The 16727-nt window shown below is 36.6% G+C and overlaps 2 protein-coding genes across 2 annotated transcripts in view; both read right to left on the bottom strand.

The window, feature by feature from the left end:
• The window catches only part of LOC124127176 (scavenger receptor class F member 1-like), a 408153-nt gene that overhangs the window by 334406 nt on the left and 57020 nt on the right, over positions 1-16727 (bottom strand). The window lies entirely within an intron of this gene.
• The window catches only part of LOC125381948, a 71447-nt gene that overhangs the window by 44325 nt on the left and 10395 nt on the right, over positions 1-16727 (bottom strand). Inside the window, exon 3 of the mRNA XM_048399323.1 lies at positions 16433-16512. Coding sequence (XP_048255280.1) covers positions 16433-16512 — 80 coding nt within the window. The remainder of the gene's footprint in view (positions 1-16432; positions 16513-16727) is intronic.

Here is a 16727-nt window from a genome sequence, read left to right as displayed (position 1 = left end):
TGATATGGACTTACTATGCCCTCTCAGGGGGACAATAATTTTACAGTACATTAACCCCCGTCAAGGGCACAGCCAATAACAATCTCAGTTCACAATTAGACACTATCAAATTAAGAAACAATTATATACATCAAAATTTATTTATCAGTTCAATTTCTTATAAAAATGCAATAATTAAATGAGGACTAATATTGGTAAAAAGATCCTTAAGCGATGATGATTTGAAATATTTATCCCTTGTGATGGAAAAATCAACACAGTCAAGGGGTTGTAAAGAGTTCTATACAATTGAAAAGGTACATCTCCTCGCTTGTAAAAAGTTTTTGAATGTTGGTATATCAACACCAAGTAATATGGTTTATGGAGAATGCGGGAGATTCCCATTGTACATTGGATCTTACACTCGTTGTTTGAAGTATTGGTGTAAAATAATAATAATGCCTGAACACCGTTTACCCAAGAAAGGCTACAACATGCTCGTACACCTCGACAATTCTTGTATTCGTACATTGCTTTTTACATATGACTTTGGTTTCATTTGGCTGTCCCAGACAATTGATAATGCAAATGCTTTCATTAAGTACTTTCGCATGCGTGCCATTGACATGTTTCATCAGAAATGGCATTCAGATATTTATGAAAGTTCAAAATATGATATTTATCGCCAATTCAAGTCATTGCTTGAACCGGAATCTTATTTATCAAATTTACGGTACAGGAATTCTCGTAACACCCTTATTCGTTTTAGACTTGGCCTGAATGATCTAAAAATTAACACAGGGAGATTTTCATCTATTGAGAAATCGATACGATTATGCCCATTTTGTGACATTGTTGTCGAAGATGAATATCATTTCATGTTTATGTGTCCTATATACGAAAATCTAAGCAACAACTACTTACCCCAGTGGTCTCTATCTCATTTTAATGCTAAAAGATTGTCTTCATTACTGTCTTGCAAGGATCTTATAACACAACATCAACTGGCTTTGTACATACATAATGCTTTTTTGTTACGAAGTGAATTGTTACCTTGACTTTGTATTTTATAAAATATGTTATGTAACTCCGTTGTATATGGGCCTGTGGCCTTTCATACAATAAAGAATTGAATTGAATAATATAAATTCCAGTGTAGCCCATAATTTTCCCTTCCATGTTGCAAGTTCTTAAATTCTGTGACGGTCTCTGCGTCCGTTACGTTTACTGGTAGCATAATGAATAAAAAAGGAGTCTGCTTCACTGTTTGAAGATTAGCTTTATCATGTAAGTTATAATTTGTGCTGTCAGTTCTTGTATTCGGAATAAGCCTACAAATGTTTTCGAGTAAGAGACGATTATTCATTTTGTAAATGTTACACATTTTGAACCGTATCTTCTGTCTTATGTTGACTTACAGTTGTACATTTTCTGATAACTAGTACCCTGGGCAGTGCCATATATGGTTCTAAGGGCATCTTATTTTGCCAATGAATTAGCTTGTTGAATAGTACAGTTATCCCAAATATGACATCAATATTCAAACATTTGTAAAAAATATTATTTGTACATTCATAGTTTCGAAGGTTTTTCGGGATGGACGATATTATTAACTTCTTAAAGAATTGACCACAGGACAACATTTCCTTGCAATATCATAAGTGTGCATTTTCGATGTGCAATTACTTTGTAATGTAATACTTAAGTGTTTATGTACATTTGATTTCTGTGTCATTCATAGATATTTTAGGTTTCGACTAGTGTTTACTTAACGGGTAAATTTATAGCATCAGTTTTATCAGGACTAAATTTAACTTTCTAGCAGCCCATTCTGAAATTCATTATTGAGATTACCAGCATCTATATTGGGGTTTTCTATGATCACATACAAACATGTGTCATCAGCAAATAAACAATTATTACTATTTATATCCTCAACAACATCATTAATATAAATAATAAACAATGGTCCCAAGACAAAGACCGATCCCTGTGGTACACCTGTCAGATTGCTTTTAGATCTGAGCTATAGCCATATATACCTTCCGTTTGATATCGAGTTTCTAAGTAACTATCAAACCATTTCAATAACTTTCCACAAATACCATAATGTTATAATATGAATGATTCCTTTGTGCCAAACTTCATCAAAAGATTAACTTATATCACAAAATATAGTTCTAACTTCCATACCTACATCTTACCAAGAAAGTCATACGAATATGTCAACTGATTTGAGTTGGAGTCACCCTGATTGTAGATTACTAAGTACATTATTATTATTTTTAAGTTATACACATGTTTGAATACACATTTTTCAAATATCTTTGTTCGAGAACTTTCGAGCGCTACAGGTCTGTAAATTGTACATTCATTCACGTTAATTTTCTTATGAATGGGAATGATAAGACCTTCCTTCCATAGTGATGGGAATATTGAGAGATGCTGAATAGTTTAGGAAGGAGTGGAGCTAAACTGTTAACTGTATTTTTTTAAGTACTTTATTTCGAATACCATAGTGGCCAGTTGCCTTTTTGGTGTCCAATGACATATAAAATTCACCAAATCTATAAGGCACTAGATATACATGTACGAGCTCGTACATTTCATTCAATAACACATTAATGCGCGATTGCGATATAGCATATGATAGGGAGTTCCCCTTGTTTGGGGGTGGTGGGTGGTGGGGGGTGGGGGTGGGTGGGGGTGTGGGGTGGGTGGGTGTGTGTGTGGGGGGGGGGGGGGGGGGGGGGGGGGTAGCTCACTCGTCTGCAGAAAGAAACACAGCAGCCAGGAGGTGATGACAATTGCTGTCCATGGGGACATGACATGACATAGACCAAAGAGGAAGTCCAGCATTTCAAGATGATATTTGGTTTCATTTGTGATAAACTGTTTTGAACCGTTGAAGACACACATCTGACTATATCTATGGTCACCAAGTTTAACGACAAATGCCCTATGCGTCAAGGAATAGAGTATTTCCTTAAAATTGCCGCGTGGGTTAGTGGTGTACTATGTTGTAAAATTACATGTTTTGACATAATTGAACTTGGTTCTTTTCTGAAACTGGTCTCAAATACTTTTTGGAATATGCAGAATCCAGTCACTCACATTGCACTCATCAGCAAACAAAACTAAAGCTACATAAGGATATACAAATATTTTGTTGGGTAGTATTAAGTCAATATTAGCTCAAGCTTAATACCTTCCTTCCCCGTCACTATTGTGTCCATGTATTGATAAGATGAAATTTTAACATTCAGCAAAGATAACTTTATACATGTATGTTAACACCATTTGTACACTTCAGGGATGCGTAACTACATCTGTTCTAACCGAAGATGGGGTGAAACAAGTGACATACCATGCCCCAGACACTGTTTGTCATACAGATCAATTACCTGTAACGAAACAACAGGTTTCTGTACGTATGGGTGTCAGCTAGGGTGGCATGGTAATCAATGTCAACACCAGTGCAGTGCAAGCTGTCTTAACTCTGTATGTCATCAGAACAACGGAACATGTGCCAGCTGTGATCGTGGAATCTGCGGCGACACCTGCAGTTACATGTGCGACAATGACAACATAATGAATTCAGGTAAGGTTACCATGACTCATTATATCATCAATATAGGGCGGCGTTAGTTCAGGTAGACTCTTTACATATATTTTGTCTAGGTATGTTGGTAGCCCACTCTTCTCTAACTACAAAGAACTCGATATGCTCACCAGGTTCGTCATGACCTGAGGTTAACAATTGATAGATATTTAGGTATGCCTTGCGTTGGTCACGTGTTGCGCTGAAACCTAGGGGATATGATTGCCAGAGATATCAATCCATCTGATCACATTTTCTATTCACAATAAATATTCAACTACAGATACGATATATACAATGGCTGTTTTAGTTCACAAACCAAAGTATTTCTGTAATCTCATAGATCTATCATCCAATCCGGATTTTTAAAAAGACGACGATCACATTTTAAGCAGTATCACAACTTGTTTGATTGCTGCAAAAAAACATACATTAACGTTTATCCATTTCGTTGATTGTTGTTCTGTCATATTATGCTAATAAGATTCCAATGGTTTTCTTGAATTTATCGGGGCGGTCGGGTAGCCTAATGATTAAAGCGTTTGCTCGTCACGCCGAAGCCCCGGGTTCGATTCCCGACATGGGTACAATGTGTGAAGCCCATTTCTGGTGTCCACCGCCGTGATATTGCTGGAATATTGCTAAAAGCAGCTGTAACCATACTCACTTACTCACTCGCTTGAATTTAACTGTGCATTGCTACATTTCAGCGAACAATTTCAAGGGATATCCTTCTTTTGTTTTTGCTATTAAATTACATAACCTATTCAATGTATATTTATATATTCTATTACTTGTACATGTTCGCTTCGACAATTGCTGGAACTGTTACTATTGTATTTTGCCTGGATTGTTGAAATTGAGACGACTACGGTTGAAGAAGACGGAAGAATTAGTGAAGACTCTTTAATAGAGAACAATCGAAACAATGACTAATTCTTTGTGATGACCAGACAACTGGATGAAAGGCACAGTATAGAATCATATATCAGAACTTATACAATAGACCAGAAATCGCTACTTACTTGAAATATGAACCCTCATAAGTTTCACACAAAAGCAGGATTGAATTTCCAAATGTTGTTTCAGTGCATGTATTTCTACATCTAGGAGGAACACCTGCTTTTTGTATGAGCAATTACGATGAAACTATTGGTCTGGTTATAAAACTGAATCACTTCATAAAACTGTATTTGGAGGAACACACTTATCGCCAACCCTGTAAGGCCTAGTCTAATCTACAATGTATTTTTTCTTTAGCTCCTTCGCCCGTGACGCTCACATGGACCCTAAGCTTTGTCGTGTCGGGTGTTCTGCTTGTCCTCGTTACTTGTCTTGTGGTTCTACAGTGTCGAAATCAATTCTCCAACAGACAGGAATGCTCAACGGGGTATGTTCATTACACAGGAGAAACACTTAGTGTGCTTTTAAACTGAAACTCGGTATGTTTATCTCCATTCTACGATGATAAAGTAAGGGAATTTAACGAAAACTCTATCGTAACAAATGACGAAATGAGTGACAGGTTTAATGGTCGAATTCAGCAAATATAGACGATGTGTTTTCCACGTATGTTTGTGTTTTGTAACTCAAACAATAGTTTTCCCGATAATACTGTTAAGACTGTACAAAACTGTCTCCAGTATTATAACTTGATAGAGCACATACGCTGTAAGCATTATTCTAACTGTACACACCATTGTTATGGCGTCAACTCTGTCGATAGTGTGAAAGTGTAGCTCGATTATGAAATGTGTCAATGTTGCTGAATCTCGCAATACGCTCATTTAGCCCTTGTTCGGCGGACTTTATTCAAAAACTGTATTTCCACATATGCTATTTTAGGATCCACATCACAGTATTTCGACAATAACAACCTTCGACAATTATTGAAATTTGGACCAAAATATCTTGAGTAGTCTCCCACCAATTAGGATCCCAACCTCAGAATCATTATGGAAGGCTGTCGATGGTTATGCCCAAGAAAGGCCAAAAGAGTAGAGGAACCTCACGAATGTCTCTCGAGTCAGTTAGGTCAGTGCGTGATGTCATTAGTGGAATACACAAACTGAAGAACGGAAACAGAATTGTAATAAATCAATTCTGTACCAGGCAGTAGTCATGCAAGGTCTGGTTGCTCTACATGAACAGTTTGTAATTGTTCTCACCGACACGGCCTCAAATAACATAACTCTTATATGTCATAGCATCACTACATTAACTGTTTGATCAAAGAACTTGGTACAAATGCCATTTGAAATAATGCCACATATAAGACCAGTATGAAGAAATCTGCCAAAAGCATGCACCAGTACTATTCACATTTGACTTGACTCTAAAAGTCTAAGATATGTCTATTCTTCTTTCGTACTGGATTCCAAAGCTCCATAAAATCCGTACAAAAATCGAAATAGCGTCCAGCAAAGACAAACCATAATCCTTTATACAACCAAGAAGGCCTTTCTTTTATTCACAGAAAATGTCTGAGACAAGAGACATTATTCCCATGTGGATTCTCAAAACCTCCAAAAATCTGCTTCAATTATTGCAATCTCAGAAAAGAACCAATTCTGTCAAAACATTCGATATTTCGACATAGTCAACTGTTATCCCACATTTACAAATATAAGGGAAAACTTCACTCCTCGATCCATGGGGCCTTTGTTTTTAACGTTGTGCCGATACATATAGTTACATATATATCTTCAATTAGGGAAATATAAAAGCAGATGTCATCTGATCTTCCACTGATTTACCTGCCTGAACTAGAAATAAAGGAAACCAGTGAAACCGCCTCATCGGTTTTACATAAAGATTCAGTGACAAAAATAAATTGCACAAGACTGTTACAACAGTGGTGATTTTAATCTTCCAATAGATTCCCTATCTTGACTTCTACCATACGTTCCAATGTTGCTTTTGCATGTGTTTGTAATGGGTGCCACATGTTGGGCGTACACCTGGTATCATCAATTCCATAGCGTTCATAAACACATACTCATCGACTTTTATATATATTGAAAAGGTTTTGTTGCTTTTATATATTATCAGAATGTGTATCTCGCCAAATGATTATACTATTTGATCAATTTGAAAAACTGATCGGTATACCGTTTTTATGATCGTCAGTTTATAATTTGTACAATAGTAATTGCATACTCGTTCATTCAGTATTACCTTAAGGGTTACTATTTGAAGTGTGGCGGTCGGGTAGCCTAGTGGTTGAAGCGTTCGATCGTCACGCCGAAGACCCGGTTTCGATTCCCGACATGGGTACAATGTGTGAAGCCCATTTCTGGTGTCCCCCGCCGTGATATTGCTGGAATATTGCTAAAAGCGGCGTAAAACAATACTCACTCACTCACTCACTATTTGAAGTGTTGGCCTCTCTGCGTTTTCTCTTACAGGCAAACAGGCACAAGAAGCCCGGAACATAACGAGACGAACCAGAGTAACCCTGTCGCTTTACGAAATGAACTAAATACTTGTGACGGGAGTGGGGGGTATAGATATTGGCAGATAGATGAATCGAGGTTCGATGCAGGACATTCTGAACAAGAAGACACTGAAGTGAGAAAGTCAGGATTATCTGATGGCTATACAGATTGTATTTCTCTCAACAAGTCAACGGGTGCTAATGTTGCTATAGTAAGCAGCATTGTCTGTGACGATGATGGGATGTTATTTCTTGATGAAAATGCCGGTGACGTTACTGTTAGATATGTGACACCTCAATCCTCAGAGTGACACTAGATAATGTTATGTACAGTGCGTCTATCTGAATGGATGGGAGAGGTTGTGTAAAGAATTTACCTAAATACATATATGACATTCTATATCTGTTACTGACTCACTGCTTGTATGAAACTGTACATGTATATGATTTTGTACATTTTAGCTACTCATGACAAGCAATATCTGGTCCAGTACACTTATGCTTAAAATGGTTGATACCATTGGTGGTAAAGAAATGTGTTAGAATCTCAAGTATGCTGCCTTGATAACATTCGTTATTGCATTATTATTTTTATTATTTTCATTTTTGCATTGTATGTTTTACTGTTATGTATAATTAGTGTTCTTGGTAACCATCAACTAAGTGTTCATGTAACATCATTGTACAAAGTAAACCCAGATATAACCTTTAAACAACTAATTATTTTCCAGGCCGAAGTTAGATTCGCAAAAATAAGAAATAAAAAGTCGTCTTATACGCTCAATATCTTCTCCTTTTGTCACCTGTGCTGATGTCTTTTTCTAGATTTTAATATTTGTACGTGAATCCCCGTAACGATAGCTTTGTGAAACGGAACCCTGAATTCTAAAGGCAAGCCGTTGTATGGTATTAATTTAATACGTGTCAACTTTTAATGTGTTTGTAGTATTATTGTGTAAAACTCAATTTGATTATGCTTTGTATCGCGTAGATGTCTGCCTGTTTACATACATCAGTGACATTTTCAAACGTTTTAAACGTCAGGTAATAAATAAAATCCTAAACTCGCTCTCGTGAAATACCAATTTTATGAATCTCGTGACCCGTGAAAATCCGGGTAGAGAATAGGTCCTCAGCAATTCATGTTTGTCGTAAGAGGCGACTAACGGGATCGGGTGGTCAGGCTCGCTGACTTGGTTGATGCATGTCATCGTATCCCTATGCGTAGATTGATACTCATGATGTTAATCACTGGATTGCTGGTCCAGACTCAATTATTCGAAACCGCTATCATATAGCTTGAATGTTGCTGAGTGCGGCCTTAAACAACATAAAAAACATAACATGGTATTACATTGTAGCTCGTTTAGTAGCCTGTTTAACATATACAGTGATATCAAAACGTGTACTTGATAGCCAGGCTGTAATAATGCTTGTGAACATATTATATAGTGTCGGCTTTGTTTTCTATTAATATAGTATAGTTTCATATATGACTGTTACACTGTTCGAATGAATGTGAAAAATATATTTTAAAACGAATGGTTATTGTTCCACCTTACAATATACCACAATCATTCATTTTGATTTCGCAAATATCATAGAAACATTCTGCTAAATCTTACGAAACTATAGCAGCGGCAATACAATAAAATAGTGACATCTTCCCCTTTCTAGTGTCGTTTACATCGTCACTAACAACTCGAGCGTTTGCTAACAGTCCCCTTTCAGTTATACGCTGTGTGTGACTACTGAATGAAACATGATTCTGTATTTGGATGAAATATTCTTGTTTAGATAAGCTTATGTGAGCTTTGTTTGCCAGATTCGATGCGTAGTGTCATAAACAGGTTACAAAATCTGACGCTGATACGCTGATATGATTTCATAATAACCTCAAGTTCCTATATGTTTATTTTGTTATTGTCTTTGGTTCAGGAAATATGAATCGAATCTCCTGTATCGATCCAAAATGCTTTTTTATCTACAGTTGGGCATGTTCTTTCTCTGTGCCAGGCATGCATGCATACGAATCTTATAAAACGTGACGCAGCAATGTGCTAAACTGATTGCACAAGCTAACACTCTAAGATACCCTTTATCTCACTGCATGTACTAAGTCAGCAAACACTCTCTGCACTGATACGTTGTCATCAAACCATTTAAATCTGGTACGTATGAAATGCTTGTTTATATCTGTATGCATGCATTTTATTGCATTTAAATGTTGCAGTATATTAAACCTTCACTATTAGTCAACTAAAAGTTTTTAACATTATCTGAATCTCTAGAAGTTCATGTTGAAATCTAGGCTTATATACTGTAAGCTTTTGTTATTACTAAAGAATAACCTTTCTATATCTATTCTGGTAACAGTGAGAAAAGAGTGTAAGTGTTGTTATATAATTTAAATGCGTGTGTGATTTGTTTCCGCGGCGTTCTTCAAATTAACCTCCCTTTTCTTCCTTTTCTTCAACTGGTGTCATTGGATTCATTCTGAATGATATGTTAAGCTACAAAACCGAACGTCGTAGCCCGGTTGTATCTCTTTATCACTTTGACGACACATTTGAGTTTTAAAAAATGAAAGTTGAGTGGTTTGAAATACAAAACAGGAACGAGAAAGCACCTAAGCCGTTATTTGGGGTGAGATTACTTGCTTTATATGTCTCTTCTCGAGAATGAAAATGACTCATGAGCATGATATTAGGCCCTGATAATGTAGGGTGATGGTCACCGAGATAATGCAGGTGGACTATCACGTATCTAGTCTACTCGAGAAAATACGACTTGAAATTGTTTAGGTTCAACACAACGAGCCAGGTCTCACTTTGTACCCATCTGATCGCTGTCAGCCACTATCAACATATGCTGAGAATACAGTAATAAAATACATGTTGTATTTTCATTTTGACTTTGTATGCAAACACAATATAATAGATAAATATTATGTTATAGTTCTCCCTTGCAAATTGTAGCTGACGTAAACATCGCTACTGTGTTGAAACACATGCATCTGTAAAATATAAGATCTCTTTGATTTGCATTGAAATGAATCTGGTATACAAGATGATCCATACAAATACATATAAATTGTCAATGGAAGAGGGTAATCAGCCTAGATTATCCGCCGAAACAGATTCCATTTGGCGTAAAGGGTAAACTAGTTTTCATATTAAAAACAAAAACAGTTCATATCAACCGAACTTCACAAAACGCATTCCATGCACTTAATTTCTTTCCATGACGACCTCCAAGTGTACTAATGCAGAACAGCGCCGTGTCCTGTTCTGTCTTTCATTTAGTAAATAATAGAAATGTATAGGCGTATTTTCACCGCTATTTTGCTTTATGAAATCCGTTTCAGCGTATAATCGGTTATTCTCTGTCTATTAAGTTATATATTTACAAATTTACATAAATTGTAGGAAGTAGTGACAACAAATAGAAATTACTGACTATGTAATATTAATTATCACAACTGAAATGGTTTGTTTTTCCTATTTAATGACGGAAACGCTCTGCGTAGTAACGTAAAACAGACAGACAGTTTATTAAATATGCAAGGCCATAGTACAGTTCAGATTTAACAGATACATAAAAATGTGATCTTGAACATAGTATAATATATTCACCTGAGTCTAAATACATGTTTTAAATGCATTGCTCAAGATTTGATAACTTCTTCACCAGTCGAATTCAACAAATTGTCATTAATTAATTGTCTTTGTGTGTAATATCCTAATTAGGTAGGAACTTTAATGTCAACGTTTTATATTTTTCACCTTTAAAAAGAACATGAAACTCGTCTTCAATCTCCTGGTTGGTACAGTTAGAACACATACAATTTTCAAAAGCACTATCCTTGGTTCTACGAAATTTATTGACAAGGAAGTTATGGAGAGATATTCTAAATTTACAAAGAGCCCTCAATAACGTAAAACGAAATACATTGAAATACTGCTTTGGGTTTGGGGTAGTTAATTGCACGTTGGTGTACGGAGTATACCTGTTCATGTTGGTAACAGCAAATTTGAGCGTGGTCTGCTCTGTTCTGTGGCATGTTAATATGCTTAATATATATATGTATATTATGAATACCCTTTTTTCTTGGCTTCTCTTGAAACCTTTATTAAATGAATATTTAAATAGCGATGTGATTAAACGCATGAAAAGTATATATGCAATAAAAGACATATATAATGACTGTGAAAATCAGTGTTTCTGTGTCCCTTCATGAATGTAATGTTTTGCTAGGTCATCATAACTTCTACCGCACTCCGGTAGCTACTAACATATTACCGTGCTCAGAATGCACCTGCTTGACGGGTGTGTAACCGACCTTTGAGCTGTTAAGTGTTGATAATGTGCTCTCTCATTAGGGACAGATTATCTATTACACAACCACATATCGCCCTGTATTTTTGTCATGTGTCCACCTAGCCAAACAGATAAAAATGTTCCTTCCTGCCACATAACTGCTTAAGCGGCGAGGGGCGATAAACTAGCCTGGCGATGGTTCAAAATCATGACGCCCTTCACTATAATGATTCCACAATTATTATCGCCTTATTAGGATATTAAAGCATTATTTTGTGAAGGTACAGAAATAAAATAAAACCCATATAAATAAGGAATCTCGATTGTACGAAACTTCTATGCTACATTGTGACATTAACAGCAGGTTGAATTATTTGGCTTAGATTCAAATGCTTATACTTTTGTGTCAAAACAGTGACAATATTTATTTATCTCGTCAATTGAGAGTGTACATCAATTTGGTGAACAAACGAGACGACTGTTTCCAGCCTACAAAATACCCGATGAGGTTCACACAACGATATAGAACAGTATCGAGTTCACTGATTACATCATTGACACAAGGACGTTCTCAACAATGAGCTTTGTCACTATGGATAACAATAGCGTTCAAAGGTTGTAAAGAGATTAAGCTGGACTATGTTCTTACCTGGATGTCGAGATGGGTGTTGGGTGACCCACCTACGTCACACGTATTTATGAATAAACACAGACCATTTTACGATAGCACCAAGTATACAAAGTGTATGTTAGATATGTACGGGATAGATGTTATTCTCAGTTAGTGTATCAGCTGTTATATGTGTTAACGTGTCACTAACATTTACATTTCATTTGGGTCAACAGTTAAATTGCCTGCTTATCTCATCGTCATATTATTATATTGTTTTACTCTTTATAAATATGAGATCTGCACTATTGTAACTATGAATCCGTCCAAATAGAGGTAACGGTATTATAATCGACATATTTGGACACTTTCATTATCTCTTTCGGACGTGTGGTAAAATAGGGATATGAACTGTATTTGTACAGTTATAAGAAGAGCACCTCAGTTGTTATAGGTAATAAATGCTTGACAAGGATTATTATGCGGACGTGTTAATGGGACATCAGGATAAGTATATCTGTACCAATAGTGATGCTGTTGACATTTGCGTTACAGAACATGCACTCTCTTATTGCTATCTGTATTACATATACATTGTGGTAAGATGACATATAGAGCTATGTACACCCCGATTCAAATTCTTTTGACAAGAACTGGTTGTTTGTAGCAGCCAAATAATCTTCTTTGGTATTTCTTATGAAAAGACAAAGCAGTACGGTATCCGTGAAACAATGGACATCTTGTATATAAGGACGATGTCAGTTGATCAAAAACTATATAGTTATTGATTATGATATTACAAGTTGCAGTATGATTATGTTGTGTTGTATCCCGCACAAGAAGTACACACAAGCATGCGGACAAAGTACAATCCCGTGATGTCACAAAGGATGATACGTTGTTCAGTTAGCCTTTTCCCGAGCACCTGGTGTCATCACTATTTGATAGTCATTCATAAACACATGCTTCTGATAGAGTTGGAAACGTACAATGGATTCTGCTTATGATAGAGATTTCATATGATTATGGAAATGTGTTTTCTCACTTTAATTTAATGGTCACCCTCAGTGCGTCTATTAACAGCATAGTGTGTGGAGTCATAGCAATACACAGCCATAATCACATGGATCTGATGTTTAAGTTGCTGTTTCACTCTCCGGGTGCATGAAGGATGATAAAGGCTACATTATGCATATCACTTCATACTAAAATCTTGAGAATGGACATATGCCAAAATATATAGATTTTATTTATTAAATGATATTAAATAAACATTGTACTGGAAACAGTGTTTGTTATTAGTTTTCAAATTGTATATTTGATGATTCATGTTCATAATAATGATGTTTGAACGAGGCGCAGGCACAACACGAAAACACTGTCTGTATTCCGAATACATATGGCTTGCCATGGGTAGGAAGTAGAAAACATGAGGTATGCCATGCCATTCCATACCAATGAACCATGTTAATAAAATATCTCTCTGGTCACTTAATAATTAGATTTGGAAACAAAATATGTACTTAGAATACAGAGAGACGCTATCCTTGCTAAAACCTTGCTGGCCTGTATTAATATGTCTCAGTCTATACATGGAGCAGACCTGTTGAAACATGTTTATCCAGGTACAGATATGTATAGTTTATTTGCACTGCCATGTCATTTGATTTGCGTCCCAAGTAATAATCGTCGTTTTGCTTTTCAACATTATATCACGTAACCTGTTTAAGCATCATTCGATGAAAGGTCGACATTTGTTCTACGTTGACATGAACGAATACTATCATCATATTTCTAATGTTACCTTTATCGTGTATTTTCTAAATACGTATTATGTCGTGGGTAGTTTATTTGGTTATGTCGAAAGAGAATAGAAGTATCGACCGTATGAATTATATATGAACCATTCAATTACAATTAATTTCAGGAGCCAGTGGGACGACCCAATATACATGACTATAGTAGAGAAGACGGACATTTCCACACATCCATGGATACAAATCAACGCTAGCCTGTACTTAATAAATACAATAATTAATAGTCACAAGTATACGATCTCAACTCGTTATCTAAGTTATATTCACATTGGGTACACACGCCGGTTGTCGCTAATCAGCTGTCAGGCTGCCCGCATTAGCCCGCGTCTGGTCACTTTCTTGAGAAGTAGGAAACCGCAAACTACGAAAACTAATCTATTCTCTTCTTATAGTCTGAACCCATAGGTTGGGGATTAAGCCATAATGGTTGCATAAGAATTTCATATTTTATCTTTATTCTTTAATTCATTATTTCCAAAATATTTAGTCATAGGCTACAGTGCCTTTTTTCCAAAACGGATTATCAATATGGACATTTAATTTTTCGCTATCAGTTCCATGTTGAAATATATTCTTCACTGAGTTAATACAGAGTCCATAGGAGCTCTAATGATAGCAACAAAACCATATTCATAATCATAAAAAGTCTAAACCAAAAACAGAGTCTGTTTTATGATTCCAAATAAACCATGAGCTTGTGTGTCTGCCCGGATTGTCAAAACATTATCAAGGCGATTTGGCCAAGAAGGCTTCAGGTGTATCGATAATCTCATATCGTTCAATAACGTCAAATAGCCCATTCCGTTCCATCGATTTACCCACCTGATCTAGAAATATAACCAGTGACCAGTGAAACCGCCCCATCTATTCAGAGTGACAAAAACTCTCCAGAAGACTCCAGAACGTCAAATAGCCCATTCCATTCCATTCCACCGATTTCACAATTTTTAGATAAAATTTCAAAGAGCGTCATACGACTCTTTCTCAGAAGTTGTTGGCCAGGATTACAACACTCACGGCCTCCGCAAAGCTTTCAAACAGTTTTATGGAAGATATGTTGAGGATATTAGTGACAAAAACAATACCGGATGCAATTCCCATTCGTGACTTGTACAACATGCTCCCGTGATTTTCAGGTGAACCAATATTTGTTTGTTTGTTTGTTTGTTTGTTGTTTAACGCCGCACTTGACCAGACAATCTAGTGATTGACATCATGAGCATCGATCCACACAATTGGGATCGATGACACGCATCAACCATGTCAGCGAGCCGGACCACCCGATCCCGTTAGTCGCGGTTACGAGAAGCATAGTCGCCTTTTACGGCATGCATGGGTTGCTGAAGATCTAGTCTACCCCGTATCTTCACAGGTCAGGTGAACAAATGACTTGCCTGTGCATGTGTTTGTGACGGGTGCCACCGGTGGGGCAGGATACGCTCACCTTTTCGCGAACACCTGTTCATGATATAGTCGTAATCGTACAATCGTCTCTGCTTTTGGCAGAGATTTTTAATAATTACGGCAAAGGTTTTGTCGCTTTTATTTATTATTATGATTATGGAAAAGGGTTTGTCATTGTTATATCAGTAAAATAATAATTCACGGAAGGAACTCGTGTCATACCAGCCGTACGATACCGAATAAATACGGCGCTTGGTGTTATTTTGGCTGTTACTGTAGTGAACTCTACCTTTGTTATGATAACAGAAATGATTTTGTCGCATATATTTAGGAAAGGCTTCTGAGCGGTCCGGGACTAATTCAGTATCGTCGACTCCTTTGCTAATTATGTTCTAAGTCATTTTACTGTAACCCGTTAATATGGTTATTTGTTATTATCGTGATTCCTAGAATCTGTGCAACAAGTAACAATAGACATGGTGCAATATCTCGTGGATCGCAATTTTCTCTAGAATGTCTGGTCATTTTATGAAGGAATTCTTTAGATAGTACCACTTTTAGGTTAAAACCTGTGAAATACCACATCTTTTAATTCTGCTATCTGTTTAAACTCACCATATGCATTGTACATGACGTCAAAGACCATGCATAGGTGACATGGTTGAACACAAATACAAATCGTCAGTTGTCGGTTACATATCACTGGTGTTATCAAACGGGCCGGTAACAAAAAGGAGGACAAAATCAGTAACGTAACACAGTTTTGCAAGTGGCTACACTCTACCATCTATTGGGACGTTATGACTACCTGGCCTGTAGAACATAACGGTGTTACAAGGTTGTTGTGTTTACTCTGAATATTTGTGTTCTCTGGGGAGATCCTTAGTGCACTGATTAAATTGTCTGTTATTTGAGTAAATTAATTTTTATGGTGTAAACAGCACAAAACACAATGGTTTAACTCCTAACTGTAACAATATTACTGACGATATCGATGGACGCCGCTCCATTTTGCTACCGGTCTAACATAATGTTTGCACCTCCATTGTTTGGCCTGTGTATCGTATACAAGGTGCGTGTCTCATGTCATATTGACCTAATCCTCACTATGTGAGTTAAGTGTACGTCTGTTCTATTCGTGATATTCCCTAACACTCAAATCTATTGTCGCCTGAAATCCATAATTAAGTACAAACTGACATCTGATGAATGTAATTGATACATTGAAACATTGTTAATTTCCCGAAAACGATGCCTTTACTCACCATAGATAGGTCTCGATCCTCTGGTTGTGCAACAATCTCTGTACAATGACTGGTTCAGTCCAGATCTGTTATCTGTCTGACTGTCGGTGGAAAAATTAAATAAGTATTTGATAGTGAGTGAGTGAGTTAATGCTTTACGTCACATCGGCAATATTTCAGCCATATCGTGACGAAGTATTTGATAGAGTTGAGGCGAAATGTTATACAGTTTGAATGAACCTGTTTTCACCTGATGTCCTAGGTAAATGTTTCCAACGGATGAATATGACACATACGTTTGGACAAATCGAGCGTA

Source organism: Haliotis rufescens, unplaced genomic scaffold (assembly GCF_023055435.1).
Source record: "Haliotis rufescens isolate VD_foot unplaced genomic scaffold, xgHalRufe1.0.p SCAF_2, whole genome shotgun sequence".
Lineage (NCBI taxonomy): Eukaryota > Metazoa > Mollusca > Gastropoda > Lepetellida > Haliotidae > Haliotis > Haliotis rufescens.
The sequence above is the reverse complement of the archived record's forward strand: the minus strand, read 5'-3'. Positions and strand labels throughout refer to the sequence as shown.